Source organism: Sminthopsis crassicaudata, chromosome 5 (assembly GCF_048593235.1).
Source record: "Sminthopsis crassicaudata isolate SCR6 chromosome 5, ASM4859323v1, whole genome shotgun sequence".
Lineage (NCBI taxonomy): Eukaryota > Metazoa > Chordata > Mammalia > Dasyuromorphia > Dasyuridae > Sminthopsis > Sminthopsis crassicaudata.
Window position 1 is genome coordinate 199,590,757 of NC_133621.1, and position 19,323 is coordinate 199,610,079.

The following is a 19,323-nucleotide window of genomic DNA, read 5'->3' on the forward strand; positions in this document are numbered from 1 at the left end:
CTGACCCTCCGTTTCTCTATCTGGAGTTTGGGAGAGGCTCCTCAGAATGTGCGGGGACAGGGTTTGGGGGGTTTCTGAGATTTTTTTCTTCTTTTCTAGTCAGGAGAACGATGGGGTGTTGACCTCGCGGGACGCTGAAGTCCCCCGTTTTTCCGTGGAGGAGATGGACCCCGGGCCCGCGGGCGATTCGGTCCGCGAGCCTTGGCGAGAGCGAGGTTCCCACAAACAGACACCCTCTCGTTCGCCGCACACCCGTTGCCGGGCGATGGAGCGTGAGCCTGTAGGTGATAAACGTTGGCCTCGGAGCGAGCGGAGCCAGTTTGGCTGGAAGGATGGTGCGAGGAGGAGCGCTCGGCGGCTTCTTGCTGTTGATGCTGCTGCCTCAGCTTCCCAGGAGCTGCCCCAGCTCCGCCCCGGCTTTTCCGGCTCCAGCCCGACCAGCCTCCGGGAGGAGTTTCCATTCATGCCTCCAAGCGCCCCTTTTGCCCTTCTACGCCCTCCCCATCCACCCCGGGCTCCATTTTACTCCTGGTCCCTTCTCCAGAATCGGATTCGGGGTTTCCTTTACTCGGGAGCCGTGAGTCTGAACGTGGTCCCGATCCTGTCTCCTCCACAGCTCCGGGGCTCGACTCTAGCTCTTGAATTAGCACCTAGCCCAGCCTAGGCTCAGAGCCAGTTCCTGGCTCAGGTTGCCGGGGTGCCCCATACCTGGCTCCCCAGTTAAAATCTAGTTCAGATCCCAGCCCCGTTCCCGGGAGGCCTGCAGAGGATCCCTTGCTTCATATCCTAAGTTCCCCTTCCTTGTCCCAGAGGCCCGCTGGGGCCCTCCCTCCATCTCCCTTGGGTCTCCAGCTCACAGCATCCAGGCTGACCTTCAGGCTGGATCAGCCTGGTTGTGTCTTCTGCCAGGTCTGGAAAGTGACCTGCAACTCTCATCTTAAGGCATCCCTGATGAAATCCCTGGACAAGGGAAACCCAACTGGATGCTGACTTTTGCAGGTCAGGGATGGGACTGCGGGTCCTACTAGGACCCTGGAGAGAGACCTGTACCTAATCAGTACTCCTATATTGCCCATTTTTTGGCATAGGAATGATGGGCAGAGCTCAGAGCCTGAATCTGACAGTTCCAGACAGGCTCCTTTAGCCCTGACATCTATTACTCCAGAACAGCTGCAGGCAGTAGAAGTCCCCAGGAAGTCCAGACCCATCTCCTTTTCTATCCGCAGCAAGGCCTGTAAAAGCTGTTTAATTTGGGCTTTTTGGGAGTCATCATGACCACCTAAGCATATATTTCTACCTCAGCCCCAAAGGTGTAGCCTTCTTTGGCACCGGGGCTCACAAAGACCTGAAATTCCATTTGAACCCTGGTCCCTTGGAGTCCCACGGGCTCATCTACCTTGGGTAGCGCTGACCACTCTATTTCAGTAAGGGGACTTAGAAAATCCTCTCCTGTTTCTCCAATGGACTTTTCACTTCCAGCTTCCTGGGGCTAGCTTCAAGGCCAACCTGACATATACGTATAGCAACATATCCCAGAGCCTCCTGCTTCATTCTTTGTTCAGTCTTGAACCATTCCACCCTGACAGCCGTGCAGGCTTCATGGAGAAAGCAGAATACCCCACAAGCAATCTGGAGCCAGCCATCTTAAAAGCCTCCCTGGACACACATGGTTCCAAAGAGCTCAAGACAACAGTGGGGTGTATCCAGAAGCCCTGTTTCATCAATGAGGTGAGGATCAAGGAAGGCAATCTTGTTTTGTTAGAGATAGAAGGGAACCATCCCCTTCCCCTGAATACTGCTGTGAAGGTCAACTGCAGCATCCCCCACAACCACTCGGGAATGGAACTCGTACCCCATCCCTAATGTAAACACCACTCCAGACTAGAGCAGGAATCAAAAGAAGCACTTTTCCTTCTTCCTGAGCTAGTCTTGGCACACACTGTATATGGCCAATTTCACCATGTCTGTCACCTCTGCTGACATGTTTCTTTTGATTTCTAACAAGGAACTGGTAGCAATTATTGAAGGGTGGCTTTCAACCAGAGCTGGACTTTGGATGAGTCAGCTTACTTAGATCCTGAGTTCAGGGACCCTTCTGAGATGGATTCAGGAATCTGACCCTGTGCATACAGTGTTACCAAGAACACTCAAGAGGTAACTAGGTCTATTATTACCTCCTGGTGGTTCAGGAGGAGGAGAGGAAATCATTTACAGTCATCCAGTCCCCCACCTGCCATACATAAGGTTTTCACATTGAAAATTGTGAAAATCATTTAATTATAACAAATCAAATTTTCTTGTCTGGAAAGTGCACAGACTGTGGGGTGGCTACTGTCTCTGGCCACACCAGTTACTCAAACAAGAGCCTTGATAACAGCAGGTTATTACAGGGCCTACCAATCCTTATCCATCAGGGCTTTTGCTTTTAAGGGTTTTCCAGATCACTTCTGCTTCATTTCTCTAAAGCTGTCAAATTGGAGGTGTCAATTTTCCACCCCTCGTGGTCACTGCAACACTCACCCTGACAAAGGCATAGCTCTAGGGACCAAATCTGCAGTACAATGTAGCAATTTCAGAGACTATAACTTGTCCCTCAGTTTAAAAATTATAGCTTTGAATTTCTGGCATGTGGATGATAAAAAACAGTTCTTTGGGGCTATGACATACTTTGAGGCTCAGCCTGTGATGATGACTCTTTCCAATTGTGAGGTCGACCATTTGGTGGTGATATATGCTTAAGTTTATGATTCTCTGGATGCCTTCTCCCAAAAGTGACCCTGCATGCTGCTGCGAATTCTCCTTTGGACAGAAACATACGAAATACCATGTTGAGTCACTTGTTACAACCTTACCCAGAATGGTGCAGTGCTGATCACTCATAACTTTGTTCAAGCAGGTTATCTTGCCTATGTAATGGCCTCTGTTTCAAAGGATGTAAAACCCCAATGTACATATGAACTACTGAGATCCAGGAGTCCCTCATCTTTTGCAACTACCTGTCCACTACAACCTGGAAATTAACCAAGTAACAATGTCCATTGTGGAAATCACCCAAGAAAGTTCTGGCTTGACTGCAGGGATCCAGAAGGCAGCCAATAGCAGGTAAATAGAAATCAACTTGGCACTGCAGAGATACAGGCAATTGGGAAAAGAATTCCATTCTGAACAAATAGAAATTGTGAGTACTGGCATTTCAACCAATTTGTCTAATGTCTTCAAAACTGGCACAAGGATAGTTATTGAAACTTGTCACAGAACTGCTGGCGGATAGTTTCCATTAAAATACCTGGAGAAGTGGAGACTGTTATATCACCCCCAAACTTCAAAATGCATGTCAAGAAAGATGAAAAGCAAAATGTCACCAAGGCTTTCTTGGCCGGAAAGACTTCCAAAATTATTTTTACTCAATCTGAGAAAATGAAACACCATAGGTTTGGCTAGAGAGGGTCCTATTTCCACTGTTTTATGAGTTTAAGAATGATCCTTTATGAGTTTAAGGATGAACCCTTCCTTTGGCTGGGCAAGGAAGAAAACTCTTCTAGATATTGGTCATTTCCAGATGAGAGAGACCTAAGAAAATGGGGACATATCAGAAGTCCAACCAGAGGTAGGGGAAGCATTTATCCTTAGGAAGGAAAAACTGGAATTTTATTTAATCTCACTGTGGGACCAGCTAAAGACCACCTCAAAATGACCATGGGAGTCTTTACTTTTGTGGTAACTGGAGGCCACAAGGAGGTATTTATCCATATTATAGAAGTAAAAGTCTTGTGCAAGGTTTTGATTTACGAGAGCAACTGTCACATGCTCCTGATTGCTTCTTTCTTAGCAACCTCAGACGTGCCATCAGTGCCAGTGAGAGCGCCCTTTGCCCCATCTACTAAATCAAGGTCCCTTAACGCACCTGACGCAGTTGGCATCTCTTAACAGGCTGTAGTCAGAGGCAGTGTCTCCACCAAGTGGCACATCTCAATGGTTTTGCACTCCACTTATATCATCATGAAGGCTAATGACAAACTGGTGAGCATTCACCAGCAGTGGGGAAGGGACTGCGAGGTAGGGGAGAGTGGCAGCACCCTCAGACTTGGGAGAATGCATCCCAGAACTTGGTTCCCGTGAACTCCTGGAAAACGGGTTTAAGAAAGTCATGGTCTGTGAAGCCAAGTCTCGCTTCGTCCTTCCAGGTGGTGCGCCTACGTGGCCAGCCTCCTGGTCATCTGTGGCCGGGGTTTGCTCCTTTGCTTCATCCTGCATGGGCTAACGCACGGGTATCAGAAGCCCGAGGATTGCTGCTGGCCTCTGTGTCCTCCCTGAGCCTGACGATTTTTGTGATCAGGTGGCCAAGATCTTGCTCTTGTTCCAGCCAGGTGGAGCCAAGTACTCCAAGACCACCTCTTGGACAACAGGGTACAGTGACATCAAGATCAGACTGCAGGCCACAAACTCAGATGTTGATGACATGAGAACTCCAGGTCCGCAGCACTAAAATGTACCAACTCTGGATGGAAGATGAAATCAGAATATTCAAAAGGAGGAAGAGGATTCAGAAGATTCCCATTGTGTTTGTGAGAAACATCATCTGCCATCGCTCCCTGGTGCATTGCTTCCTTTACTGGGCACTCCCACAGCTTCCACCATAATCAAGCAGTTTGGAGGCAGCTCTCCAGGAGCCTCAAAAAGGTCAGGAACTGAATGACAGCTGCAGGAGGCGCCCGGGTGTCCTGCTGTCTTAACAGCTGGTCCAAAGATTCTTAGCTTGTGCAGGATGCAACAAATGTCTTCAGGTCTTACTAGAAAGTCCTGCGTCCATCTACCATGGGAAAAAAAGACATACACTGTCAAAGCTAATAAAGCCAGGTGATGGAAGATCAGAAAAACACTAGCAACATTTGGACTGTCCCCAGTGACTCTTCTGCAAGCAGGAAATTGGTCGGCTTTATTCAAGGTCTTATTATGGAATTATATTCCTGCTGGTCAGGGAAGAAATAAAATTCAATCAGTATTAGCCAACCCATAGGAATAAATAGGGTCATTTTCCAAGCTTTGAATGTTCAGGGACTGGGACTGGGATGGCCTGGGGAGCAGGAAGATGACCTCCTGGGGCAAACATAGAAGATAAGATGCAAGATGTCTTCATTGCCTATAAGATCAACCATCAAGTGCCAAGGATCAAGTTTGTTCATTAACATTTAACCATCTTGTTGTGCCAGGCTTTGTGCTGGATGCTGAAAAATGAACATTCCCTAATCTCGAGGAGCTTACATTTCTATTAGGGAGAAACAATGTGTATACAGACTAACTGCATCTAGAGCAGCATTTCCATTATCAACAGACAAGTGCTTCTGAGTGTGTGGATGCTCAGTGTCCCTGCTCTGCTCTGGATCCTGCTTAGCTTGGAGATGCTTGATGAATCAGCGGCTTCAGATGTGTGTCATCTTCTGGACTGATGTCCAACGGGTGGCTTTGGAGGGGAACCTGGTCAGCACCTACACTTGAACCCACATAGGCAGCAATGAGTTACATATCATTAGCACTAAAGAAGCTTTTAATGTCATCAACAGAGAAACTCCTAAAATACCCCTGTTCCCTGAAGCAACCTGATAGTTCTTTTCTCCTGCAATGGAGATGAAGTGGGGGGTCAGAAGTGCTTCCTGAGCTGCCAGTTGCCTCCCTGACATCACATCTAAACTCTTCATAGGTACTGTGGAATGGATAGCAAGGTGTCAGAGCTAGGAAGGAGGGATTGGTGTGCCAGTCATGGAGGCTCATGGTGGCTATATTTTTGAAGACTGGAAGCACTGGTCATCCTCAAAAAGGAGAAATCCTTAAGCCTGAAAAGTGTGTTGTAACACTGAATGCTGGCAGATGACGTCTGTAGGTGGATTTTAGGGCCCATGCAACAAGCTGGTAGATGGCTGTTATTGGCAGGCAGGGTCACTGCTACTGTTCCCCTGAGCAGGCACTACATGCTCAAGGTGATGCTGATCTTAGCATGAGTCACAGGACGCTAATCTCCTATGTGGCCAGGACCCAGCCAAGGGTCTTCTGGATAAAGCTGGCAAGACTTCTAGCCCACCTGATAACTGCCTGAACACAAAATTTCACCAGAGTGGTCCAGGTTATCATGTATTTCTTGCAGAAGCCCATCCCATGTGTGGAGGAGGTAACTTCTGCTGCCACTGACTAAAAAAACACTATTCTTTCTAATCATCACTCAGATACCATCAGCATATCTATACTGTATACAGTGCTATACAAAGCCTTAGCTACCATCGAGCTAGATCTCTTCTCCTTAAAACAGATGGATGGGTGTTGTGGATATATGTATACACACGAGTTACATGCACAGACACAGCACACATCAGTCCCAGGTTTGAAGAACACCATTTTGTCATTTTTCTTTAGGTTAGGACAGCCAGATCAAAAACAAAAAAACTGTGGCTCATATGAAATCCATAATCAACGTTGGCTGAGTTATAGTATACTTGGGGAGCACTACATGCTGACAAGTAGTTGCCTTCTTGTTAGCTTGCCAAGCATGGACTACTGTATAACTTGTATTTTGGTATTGATTGCTGCTGTATCTGCTTGCACTTCATTGTAAATTTGCCAGGAGAGATGTCCTTCCAGGAGTAAGCCCATCTGAAGCCATGGCACCACGAAAGGTCCTTTTAGGATGGTTCCACCAAAGGGTATTGATAGGGATTCACTTCTTACCTAAATCTGGTGTATTTCTCTACTTGATCTATTTGATCTAATTGCCCTAAATCTTAAGGGAAGGTATTATGGTGGGAAGTCTGTCCTACTTTTCCCTGTGGCTAACAGACCAAATCCTTCTTTTCTAACACTGGACACTAGAGGATTTCAGTTCCTCTCAGAGGCCACAGTTGTACTGAAACTATTTTATTCATCCTTGGGTGCTATATATTAGACCTGGGAGACCAGTGAATTGTCTCCAGCTTAAATTTGTACCACAAGGGGGAAACATCCCCATGTCTCACTCTTCACCCCCCCCCCATCATGTGCCTCTAAAACAGTTTAGCATCCTTGAGGGAGTACTTGCATTAGGATGAAGTAGTTGGAGCCTGTGATCATTTAGTACACTACCATGTTCTTCCATTTCTTCTAACTCTATCCTCTCTTCAAGATCAAGCTAGGTCAAGCCTCCGGATAGAGCAGCTCTTATATAGGAAATTTGGTCTGGCAGAGAGCTCATACTGAGGGGAAGGTTGTGGCCAAGAGAGTCTCTGATAACTGTCCATGCTGTGGATCTCCACTTAGTTACCGCCTTCAAGGCTGCCTCCAGATTTGGAAACCCATTTTCTGCTGCAGTTAAAGTGCAACTTCATTACTGACCTAGACTTGACCCAAGGAGTGATGGATCGTGATGGGGTGGGCCGAAATGCAGGAGTTTGTTGTCAAACTGTTAAACTGGCAATTTTGCACTTCTCATATCCTATTGCTTTTGCTCATTGGGTTATGTATTAGCATCTTTAGATAATAAAGGAGTTAAGTTTTTATTTTTAAAAACTGCCTCTTCAGAATGGTTAGGAAGACCAGGAAACCAAAGTGATGTGAAGGACTTGGTGCACATGGAAAATGGCTTGAAAGGGAATGAAATCATCTGGGTTCTGGAGTTAAAAGGCAAGTCTTGGTCATCCTGAGATGGATATTAAGAAAAATAAATAAAACTTTGACTTGAGATCAAAACAGAACAAAACAAAAAATGAACACATCCTGGACATAGTCTTTTCCTTTCCCTTGTAGAAGACGATGTGGGCCACCAGAGAACACCAGGACAAGCGGCTCCAGACCATACAGCTCAAGCTGACTCGGCTCTGAGAGGAGGTGGAGGCTGAGCGAGTGGACAAGCAAACGTGAGTGGCTGACACCCAACCGGGAGACTCCAAATCCGACCTCTCGGTTTCGGACTCCTCGGCGTCGCGGCCGGCAGTCTGCCTCCATATCCCCGTACCTCCTTGTCCAAGAGATGTTCTTAAAGTACTTGGCTGGGCTTGATTTGATGCCGGAGCCTTGGCCTCCTGGATCACGAATCACAAAGCCCAATGCGTGGACTTCTGGCATCGGTACTTTAGCCCACACAGGATAATAAAAAAGGAGCAAACGCGGAGCTGCAGATCTCCAGGAGCCGGGCTCCGCAGGCGCAGCCCCTGGGGATGGCAAAACGAGTCTTTGCTTTACAGAGTATCACTTTTTCGAGCCCGACTGCTGGGACTTCGCTTGAAAAACGCTGCACTTCTGGAACTCGCTCTCCTAAATTTTAGGGTGTTGAGTCGAGGCCCCGCCCCCTGACTCGGGGAGGTTTGCTCCGGGTGTCCCGGGCCTCCCTCGCTGCGGTAACTGACTTAGGGGCAGCAGTGTTCTGTTCTGGGACCCCAGAATTGGGGAGCTTGCCCTTTGTTTGTGACGCCACTGGCTGCCGCCTCCGGAAGCATCACGTTGTTCCTCGGGGCCTGCTTTTTTGTGGGGACTCCGCGGCCCCGAATCTGCGGTCGGCCGGTCTCAGGATAGGACCACATCTCCAGGCGCTCGTTGCAGTTTGGGAAGTCGCCCTCCTGAAGGGGGAAGGCGCGGAGCCACGTGCGACCCCGGCCCCGGGGGAGACCTTCTTGTAGGAGTAGGTGAAGAGAGCACGAATGGCCAGCTCCAGAGACCCACAGCTCAGGCCCGCGCTCCGAGGCTCTCATCAAAGCCTGCAGGTGCTGCAGCTTCACGGGCAGGGGCTCCTCCTCGTCCCAGGTGAAGAGGCTGTTCCCGAGGAGCGTGCTCAGGAGCACTGTCCGGCAGGCGGAGAGAGGCCGCCGCCGGCGGGAGGGCCCCGTGAGTACGCTGGCGAAGATGGATAGCCAGAAGTGGTTGGTGCGGAGCAGGTTCGAGGCTGGAGGAGGAAGTAGTTCTTCCTGCTGAGTGGCCCTTGAGCCAGTGGACTGGCCCCAAGGTCTCTCCCGTGACTCCTCCGAGAACCATGACCCACAGACGTGCGGGTTGGAGTGTTTTCTACCTTGACCCTGCTCAGGTACCAGGTGGGCCGGCTGCCTTGGGTGTTGTCCCACACCTGGATGGCCAGGATGTTCCCCAGGTCATTTGTGGTGGTCAGTAGGAAGGTGTCGGTGCTGCCCCCAGAGAAGGGGGGGTGAAGTCGGCTTCACTCGGGCAGTGCACATCACTGGATGCCTCTTGTTTCCCCGGAGAAAGACGTCAGCCTGGTGGGTCCAGGCTGTCTGTCATATGTTCCCTGCAGAAGCCCATCCCATGGGGCAGCAACTTCTGCTACTGACTAAAAGGTACTGCATTCCCTCCAATCACCACAGTGCTGTATGCAACTTTTGCTCTCATAGAGGTAGATATTTCAACAGGTGTGAGTGTGTGTGTGTGTGTGTGTGTGTGTGTGTGTGTGTGTGTGTGTGTGTGTGTTGTGGGTACACTCGAATGAGTTTGTACATGCACAGACACAACACAGGAACACACATCCTAGATTTACAGAACACTGTTTTGTCCTTGTTATTTTTATGCCTAGGTGGCCAGCCAGAAGAAAAACTGGCCCATGTGAAATTGCTAATCAGTTTTGGTGTGCTTGAGGAGCATTTCATGCAGACAAGGGAGTGATCACCTTCCTATTAGCTTGCCAAGCCTGAATAGTTGTATTTAAAGTAATAATGTGTTTTTAGCATCAATTGCTGCCATTTCTGTTTGCACTCCAATGTAACTTTGCCAGGAGAGAGCGCCTTCTAGGAGGACCATTTAAAGATCCTTTTAATATGGTTCCCCCAAAGGACATTGATTGTTACCTGAGCCCTGGTGTATTTCTAATTTCTACCACCTATTGCTCTAAATCTTTTTCTAGTTATACATGTATGTTAACTTTTTTTTTTATCACATTTCTTTAGGAATAAAAGGGGGAAAAAACCACAGAAGGAAAAAAAAAACCAAAAATGAACATAACATTCAATTTCCATAGTTCTTTCTGGATACAGATGTGTTTTCTATTCAAAGTTTATTGGGATTGTGTGCTGCCCTAAATCTCAAGTAGATGTGGTGACAAGACCTATGTAGTTTTCCTTGTGACTAATAGATGGAAATCATCTTTCTTAGCACTGGAGATTGTAAAATTTCAGTTCTGAAGGAGGCCACAGTTGCACCGAAAGGACTTTATTCTTCCTGAGAGAACGTGAAGTGTGGGAAATGGGCATCCAACTTAAATCTGCACAGCAAGATGAAGCAAATGCCCATGTACCTTTAAAACCACCTGTATCTCTGGGGGAGTGTACTTATTAGGGTGACATAACTGAAGCCTTCAATCATTCAGTTTTGCCCACTTATTCCTTCAAATGCCAGCCTCATCAAAAAAGATCCAGGGATATCCTCCCTCCCCTATCCCATCCAGATTTGTTAGTACTACTTAGGCTTTCCCCTTAAAATATGATCCAGAATTCTTGAATATCATGTCTATTGTGGGTCATAGAAATGAGCCTAAGGATGGAACAGCTCTTATACAGGTAGTTAAATGCTTGAAAGTTGGTCAGGCAGAAAGCTCATCCAGACTGAAGATCTCTACTTAGTCACCTCATTCAGCCTCCTGATATGGAACTCATTATTACTGACCTGGACTTGGCTCAAGGAATGATGATCCACCCATAATCATCTATGGGGTGGCTCAGAATTTGTAGGAGGAGGAATTGCTGTCAGACTCTGATAATTTTCCACTTAGATCCTACTGCTTTTACTTATTGGGCTATGTATTACCACCTTTAGATAATAAAATAGCAACAGTTTTTATTTTTTAAAAAAATCTGCCCCTTCAGAATTGTCATGAGATTGAACACATTCCTGACATTTCTCTCCTTTTCCTTCTAGATGATGATGATTGTCTCTACCAGATACACTCTGATAAACACATGGCAGCTCCATACAGATACAGCTCAAGCTGACTCCACCAGAGACTGAACGAGTGAACAGCCATATTGGGCTGATGACCCTCCATAGGGAGACTGAGATAGTACAGAATAAGCTAGTGTCTGAATTAAAGACTAGCTCCAAGATCGCAGCCCATGTTCATTCATTTAGCCAGCAGTACTCAGTTTCTGCAGTCTTATTACACAGCTGCTGGTCACAGAAGAAATAAAGAACTGTTTCCCCCCCCCATTCCACAGAAATGAGCCGATCCACAGGAATAATGGGCCCTATTCCCAAGCTTTCAGTAAAGTTGGTTGGCTTCTTGTCCATGGAAGAGTCACCTGGGCAGTCCAAAAGCTGCTAGTTTTTCTGATCCACTACTACCTGGCTATATTGGCTTTGAAAATAATTGCCCCTTTTCATTAACATCAGTTGTGGTACCAGAGAAGAAGCAGGACTTTTGGATAGACTTGGTGCTCACTTGTGGCATCCTGGGTAGGGCTGGAATCCTGGACCAGCTGTTAAGACAGAAAAGTTGGATTCTGGCTATTATGGACCAAAGGCAAGGGGACACCAGGGCGCCACCTGTAGCTGTCATTCAGTTCTCTGATCTTTTCAAGATTTCCTGGAGAACTGCCTTCGAACTGCCTGGCTATGGTGGAAGCTGTGGGAGTGCCTAATAAGACAATGAATGCACAACAAGGGAGCGAGAAAGATGAAATGGTTGATGATGTTTCTCACTACGATGGCGTTCTTCTGAATTCTCTTCCTCCTTTTGAATGTTCTGGTTTTAGCTTCTAGCAAGAGTTGATAAATTCTAATGTCGTGGATCCGGATGATGTCATAGTACTGTTTATCTTGTATCATAGTACTAAATATAGTACTTGTTTAGCTCCATCGGCATCGAAATACATGCCCTGCAGTTGGATCTTGATGTCATCGTACCTTGTAGTCCACAAGCGATATTGCCACAATCCTTAGCTCTGCTTGAGTTGATGTGGGACAAGAACAGGATCTTGGTCACCTGGATCAGAAATATCTACCAGCCTGGGGGAGGACACAGAGGCGAGCAGCCAGTCCTCCTGATATCCGTGCTCTATCCCCTACAGGACGATGAAAAAGAGACGCAGACACTCAGAGCTGCAGAAGGCCAGGAGCCAGGTCACACAGACGCACCACTGGGGAAGACAAAGCGAGGCTTGGCTGCAAAGAGCTTCACTTTCTTAGACCTGTCTGGCTCTGGGAGGTCTGGTCCTGGGTGTCCAAAGCCTCCCTCACGGGCAGTAACTGATTTAAGGGTGGCAGCATTCTGTTTTGGGGAGTCCAGAGTTGGGGATATTCCCCTAGCTTTCTGTGATGACATTGGCTGCTGCCTCCGGAAGCATCACGTTGTTCCTCAGGGCCTACTTTTTTGTGGGGACACGGTGGCCCTGAATCTGTGGTCTCAGTATAGGACCATATCTCCAGGCGCTCGTTGCAGTTTGGGAAGTCAGCCCTCCTGAAGGGGTGAAGGTGCGGAGCCACGTGGGCCACAAGCACGGAGGAGACCTTCCTCTGTGAGTAGGTGAAGAGAGCACGAATGGCCACCTGCAGAGCCCCACAGATCGGGGCGCTGTACGCCACCCTCATTCGGCCCCGCAGGTGGCTCGTGCTTCTGCACAGGAAGCATTATCCCAGCTGAAGAGCATATTACTACCGAGGAGCGAGCTCGGGAGCACGGCCGCAGCCGATGGGAGGGCTCCGAGAGCGCGCTGGCAAAGACGGCCAGCCACAGATGGTTGGTGCCGAGCAGGTTCGAGGAGGAAGTAGTCTTTCCTGCGGAGGGGCGCCTTGTGGATCGGCTTAAATGCTCCCGTATCTTGAGAGCCAGGTCCGGAGGATGAAGAGCCCCATGTGCTGGCTGGAGTTTTCGACCCCGACCGGCTGCCCTGAGTGTGCCAGATGACCTGGGGACCATTTGTGGTGGTCAGCAAGGTGTCGATTCTGCCCCCAAAGAATGGGGTGAAAGCAAAACAAATATGCTGGAACAATTAGAATTAAAATCCTATTCACATTGAATGGGTGTGGGATAAAGAACTTGGGAGATAACATGTTTATTTTGAACTATTAAATAAAATTTTTATGACCAAAGGTTGCAATTCGGTTAAATGAATCGCCCTTTGAGAGGGGAAGATGGTATTCACTACATGATCATGGCCTCAGTTGCCTTAACCCTATATAGCTTGCTAGCTTGCATGATGAGTAGCATCAGGGTGAGGTAGCCCCCCCCCCTCCAATCACCTAAGTAGGTAGGATGGGTTATGCAGGTAGGATGGGTTATGCGTCTCTTTAGCGTTGCTGCTAAAGTGAAACTGACCGCAGTGAAACTGACGCTAAAGTGAAACTGAATTACTTTTCCACTTTATAGCTTTTGGGTTCTATATATTTATTCCTTTAGGTAAATAGCATATATAGGTAAATGTATAATTTTATTTTAAAATAGGTAAAATACATAAAAGACTTGAGTCTTTTGTCTGGGATTTTGTCTTTTAACACATTGTACAGCCAAACATGGGTTGATGACCTTCCATGGGAGACTGAGATAGTACAGAATAAGCTGATGTCTGAATTTAAAGGTGGCCAGCTACAGGATCACAGCCCATGTTCTTTCATCGAGCCACCAGCTATCACAAAGTTCCTGTAGCCTATTGTAATTACATAGCTGCTGATCAGAGAAGTAAAAGGGTACCTCTCCCCCCCCCCTTCCATAGGCATAAGCCAATCTGTAGGAATAATAGATCCATGCTCCACCAAAGAGTCGCTGGGGGCAGTCCAAATGCTGCGAGAGTTTTTCTGATCCTCCATCACACAGGCTTTGACAGTGTATGCCTTTTTTCATTAACATATCAGCCATGGTAGATGAGAGGACTTTCTAATAGACTTGGTGCTCACTTGTGGCATCCTTGGCAAACCCTCCTGAGCCAGCTGTTAAAAGACAGAAAAGTTGGATTCTGGCTATTGTGGACCAAGGACAGCAGGACACCAGGGTGCCACCTGTAGGTGTCATTCAGTTCTCTGACCTTTTTGAGGTTCCTGGAGAACTGCCTCCGAACTGCCTGGTTATGGTGGAAGTTGTGGGAGTGCCCAGTAAGGGAAGCAATGCACAACAAGAGAGCGAGAAAGATGAAATAGTTGATGCTGGTCCTCACAATCACGATGGCGTTCTTCTGAATTCTCTTCCTCCTTTTGAATATTCTGGTTTCATCTTCCACCAAGGGTTGGTATATTCTAGTACTGTGGATCCGGATGATGTCATAGTACCGTTATCTTGTGTCATCAGCATTGAAATTCATGCCTTGCAGTCTGTTCTCAATCTATCGTATCCCGTTGTCCAGATGTGTTCTGAGTTTTTGACTAGGCTTGACTTGATGCTGGACAAAGGCAAGATCTTGACCACCTGGATCATAAATATTGATCTGTTCAGGGGGAGCACTCAGGTGAGCAGCCAATCCACGGACTTCCGGGATCCATACTTTTTTAGCCCACTGATGAAGAAAAAGGAGCAAACGCCAGAGCTGCAGATGACCAGGATCCAGGCCACGTACACACCACCAGCGGAGGACAAAGCAAGGCTTCGCTTCACAGAGTATGACTTTCTTAAGCCTGTTTTCCGGGAATTCACCTGAAAAAGGATGGACTTCCGGTTCTTGCTCTAAGTGTGGGGAGGGGGGGGTGCTGAATTTGAGGTTTCGCCTCCTGGCTCTAGAAGGTCTGGTCCTGGCTGTTCCGGGCCTCCCTCAGACGCACTAGTTGCCTTTGGAGCGGCAGCGTTCTGTTCTGGAAGCCCGGAGTTGGGGAGCCTTCCCCTTGGTTTCTGTTATAGCACTGGCTGCTGCTTCCGGAAGCATTACATTGTCCCCAAGGTCTGCTTTTTTGTGGGGACGCCTTGGCCCCGAATCTGCGGTCCCCTGCAAATTTAGTAATCAGCCCTCCTAAAGGGATGAAGGCACGAAGCCATGTGTACCGCAGGCACCGCGGAGACCTTCCTCTGGGAGTAGGTGAAGAGAGCATGAATGGCCACCTCCAAAGGCCCACAGATCAGGGCGCTGTCCATGGGCTCATCACATCACGCAGGTGCTTCAGCAACTCGTCCCAGCTGAAGAACAGGATGTTACAGAGCAGCGTGACCAGGAGCACGTTCAGATGGCAGGGGAGTCCACGCAGGTGGTTGGAGGGACCTGTGAACCCGCCGGTGAAGACGTGACAGCCAGAGGTGACTGGTGCCGAGCAGGTTCGAGGCCAGAAGTAGTTCTTCCTGTTGAGGGGCTGCGCTTTGTGGACTGACTCAAAGACAGGCAGTGCACATTGCTAGACACCTCTGTTCCCGAAAGCCGAGAAAGACATTGGCCCCGGGGGCCAAGCCCAGGAGGCTCCCCATGTAGGTGATCAGGTAGCAAATGTGTTCAAGGGGATCTGGATTAGGGAGGGTGATCACGTGCTCCCAGAGAAACTGGTCTCATCTTTGTGCATCTCCCGGGAAGCCAGGACCAGGTAGGTAAAAATGATCACGTTAAAGAGGGTCACCGGATTTTGGGGCAGGGTCTGGATAACATCCATGTGCAGGTCATTGCTGGGGGGCATCCCCACGATGCGGGCAGTCAGGTATTGGATCCTGGCCTTGCGGTGCCATGGCTCTCTAGACTTGGTCTTATTTGTGCATTCTGACTTCAGTGGACAGATGAGACGCTCTTGCCTTCAGCTGCTATTCTCTCCCACCACACAGTCCTTCCCCCTCTCATGTTCACCTGTCTTGTGAAAATGGAAATCCTTGAAAATTTGTCATTAGGCTTCATGACAATATAGGGACGTTGCATGAACAAGGAGATGTGCCCCTTGGTGGAGACAGCCTGGGGGAAAGTGCTTCACTTGAATCATCCCCCACATCTTTATGGGGTTGCTCCAGTCTGAAGTGGTGTTTACATGAGGGATCAAGTAAAAGTTCTGTTCCCCACCACATGTTATTGGGGATACTACAGTTGACCTTCACAGCAGTATTCAAGGTCAGGGGATGACTCCCATCTAAGTTCTTACAAAACAGGATTGTCTTCCTTGATCCTCACCTCATGGATGCAACAGGAGTTTTGGGTATACGAAGGCTTCAGCACTTTGGAGCCAAGGGAGGCTTTTAAAATGGCTGGCTCCAGATTGCTGGTGGGGCATTCTGCTTTCTCCGTAAAGCCTGCATGGCCTTCAGGGTGGAATGGCAAGAATGAATGAGTGATGAAGCAGGAGGCACTGGGGCAATTGATGTAATTATGTCACCTTGGCCCTGAGGCTGCTCTGGGAAAGTTGGAGGTGAAAAGTCCATTGGAGGCCATGGAGAGTTTTGCTGTTAAGAGAATGGCCACAAGTAGAAGATAAGCCCATGGGGCCTCAAGAGGCCATTATTGAAGTGGACTTCCTGATCTTTTGGGGGCCAGGTCCCAAAGGAGGCCACCCTTTTTGAGACAGAGATGCACCCTCAGTTTTCATGATGATTCCCAAGAGAATCCAAAACAAATAGCCAGGACAGGTCTTGCTGCTGACAAAACATGTTTTTGGGTTTCCTGGGGACTGTCCAAATCTGGGGCTGTCCTGGAGTAATAAGAGGCCAGAGCCACAGAAGCCTTTCTGGGCCTGTTTGAAATTCAGGCTCAGAGCTCTGCCCTTCACTCGGATGCCTAAAGGAGGTGTTGATAAAGTACAGGTCTCCTTCCAGGGCCTGACCAATGACTAGGCAGGACCCCCAGTCCCATCTCTGGCCAGAGGTGGTGAGCCAATGTCCCAATTGGTGCCCCCTTGCCCAGGATTATTACCAGGAATACAGATGATGTCACCCCTTAAGATAAAGAGGTATAGATTACTTTCCAGACCTGGCAAATGACAGTCTAGGGGGGTTAGTATAGTCTGAGGATTAGCATAGATCCTGTGGACTGGAGACCCCAGGAGAGGTCGAGGGCCCCACTGGGCCCCTGGGGCAGGGGAGGGGGACTTGTACTGGGGGGGTATGAAACAAGGCAGACTCTGCAGGCCTCCCAGGAATGGGACTGGGGACTGATCTGGATTTTTACTGAGGAGGCAAGGAGGCTCTGGCAACTGAGGCAGGAGCTAGTTCTGAGCCTAGTCTGGGCTTAGATGGTAATTCAAGGTTTAGAGCCAGATCTCATTTGGAGCCTCGACCTATGGAGGACAGGAAATCAGGGCCACTGTCAGGCTCAAGGGCCCAGGATAACGGGAAACCCGAAAAGAATTCTGGATAATGGGCCAGAGGTAAATTAGAGCTCTGGTGGGGGTAGCAGTGGGGATGGGGTGGCCAAAAAGAGCACTTGGAGGCACGAGAGGGTGCCTGGAGGCTGGTCGGGCTGGAGCGGGAGGAGCAGGCGAAGCTCTCGGTCAGCTCCTGGCTTGCTGGGACGGCGTCAGCAGTAAGAAGGAAGCGAGAGCTCCTTCTCGCACCATCATCCAAGCGGGATTGGCTCGGCTGGATCGGAGCTGCGAGACCAACGTTTTGCCACCTGCAGGGTTCGAGCTGCGTTGCCCAGCAACGTGTGTTTGCTAGTGTGTGTGCGTCCAACGTGCGTCAGTTTGTGGAAATGTCGTTTTCCTGAGGCTCGAGGGCCAAATCGCCCACTGACCCACGAGTCTAACGCCCGTTTTATCTGGAAAAACGGAAGACTTCAGAGTCCCGCGAGGTCAGCACCCCGCCGTTCTAAAAAAGTAGAAAAAAACAACAACTCAGAAATCCAGAAGTTTATTTTTTCACATTTTCCACAAGGAGCCGACTCCCAACCTACAAGATAGACAAATGTAGCCTCAAGAGCCTCTTCCCCCACCTGCAAACCCAGCTGAGCTGCTCATCAAGGTCCCTCCTGACAGATATGGGGTGCAGAATCAGACTTTAGAGGACGGAGTCAAGGGAAAATTTATTTTGCTTGACTATAAATATTTGTTACAAAGGTCTTGGGTTTTGTTTTCTAAAGAGACGAGGGATTTGGCAGGAAAGAAAATAGATTTTTGTTAATTGAAACATTGAATTTAAAGACAAAGTATTTATAGGGGATTTCTCTCTGTGTGTGTGTGTGTGTGTGTGAGAGAGAGAGAGAGAGAGAGAGAGAGAGAGAGAGAGAGAGAGAGAGAGAGAGAGAGAGAGAGAGAGAGAGAGAGAGAGAGAGAGAGAGAGAGAGAGAGAGAGAGTGTGTGTGTGTGTGTGTGTGTGTGTACTGGAAACTAAAGGAGTTACCATCAATTGGAATATGGCTAAGGAAATGATGGTATATTATTGTGATGCCATAAGAAATGATGAAGATAATTACAATGACAACATTGTAAAATAAAATGGAAAACTAGAGAAAAAAACCAAATTATTCTGAAGGCAATAAGAACTTTAATAAATGCAATGGCCATTCATGATTCCAGAAGACAGGTGATGAAGTCTGCTACCCACTTTGAGAGAAATAATGAAGTCAGAATACCACTGAGATGCTTATTTTTGGACACTGCCAAAGCAAGGATTTGTTTCTTTTACTCTTAGTTCCCAACAAAAGTTTTCTTTTTTCCCTCCCAATTATATGAGGTTGTGAGCATGAGGGAGAATAGAAATAGTAGAAAGAAAGAAAAAAAAAAAGCTGGGTCTTTTTTTAAAGATTTTTATTTTCATAGCATATGCATGGATAATTCTTCAACATTAATCCTTGCAAAACCTTGTATTCCAATTTTTCCCTTCTTCCCCCACACCCTCTCCTAGATGGCAAGTAATCCAATATATTTAAACATGGTAGAAATATATGTTAAATCCAATATGTGCATAAATATATATTTATTTTGCTGCACAAGAAAAAAAATCAAATCAAACCAGGAAAAGATGGGAAAGAAAATAAAATACAAGCAAACAACAATAAAAAGAGTGAAAATGCTAATGTTGTGAATCACATTCAATTCCCACAGTCCTCTTTTTGAGTGTAGATGGCTCTCTATCATAATATCATTGGAACTGGCCTGGATTATGTCATTGCTGAAAAGACCATTCCATCAGAATTGATCATTGCATAATCTTGTTGTCATCATGTACAATGACCTTTTGGTTCTGCTCATTTCACTCAGCATCAGTTCATGTAAATCTCTCCAGGCCTCTCTGAAATCATCCTGCTGATCATTTCTTACTGAACAATATTCCATAACATTCATATACCAAAACTTATTCAGCCATTCTCTAACTCAGTTTCCAATTTATTAAATAGTGGCCTATTGTGCCAAGGAATGAAGAGAGGCCTTCTAGTGCACTGCCCTTCCCATGCCTGTTGGCTGTTGTTGCTCAGCAGATGGATGAGACTGTCCTGTCCTCCACTTAGGCAAAATTCCACACCAGTGGTCCTCAAACTTTTTAAATAGGGG

The 19,323-nt window shown here is 47.7% G+C and overlaps 1 protein-coding gene and 2 pseudogenes across 1 annotated transcript; 2 read left to right on the forward strand and 1 right to left on the reverse strand.

Annotated features, from left to right (window-relative positions):
• On the forward strand, window positions 1-13,044 carry LOC141543723 (uncharacterized). Its single transcript, XM_074269415.1, has 3 exons — window positions 1-1,728; window positions 7,768-9,305; window positions 10,876-13,044. The coding sequence occupies exon 1, from the start codon at window positions 47-49 to the stop codon at window positions 662-664; it is 618 nt and encodes a 205-aa protein (XP_074125516.1). The 5' UTR covers window positions 1-46; the 3' UTR covers window positions 665-1,728; window positions 7,768-9,305; window positions 10,876-13,044.
• On the forward strand, window positions 1,600-6,207 carry LOC141543930 (protein farnesyltransferase subunit beta-like; annotated as a pseudogene).
• Window positions 11,275-19,323, reverse strand: part of LOC141543931 (uncharacterized) — a 16,814-nt pseudogene continuing 8,765 nt past the window's right edge.

What these genes read in the sequence shown, in the direction of transcription:
- LOC141543723 (XM_074269415.1), top strand. Translation starts at nt 47, where the DNA reads ATGTGCGGGGACAGGGTTTGGGGGGTTTCTGAGATTTTTTTCTTCTTT.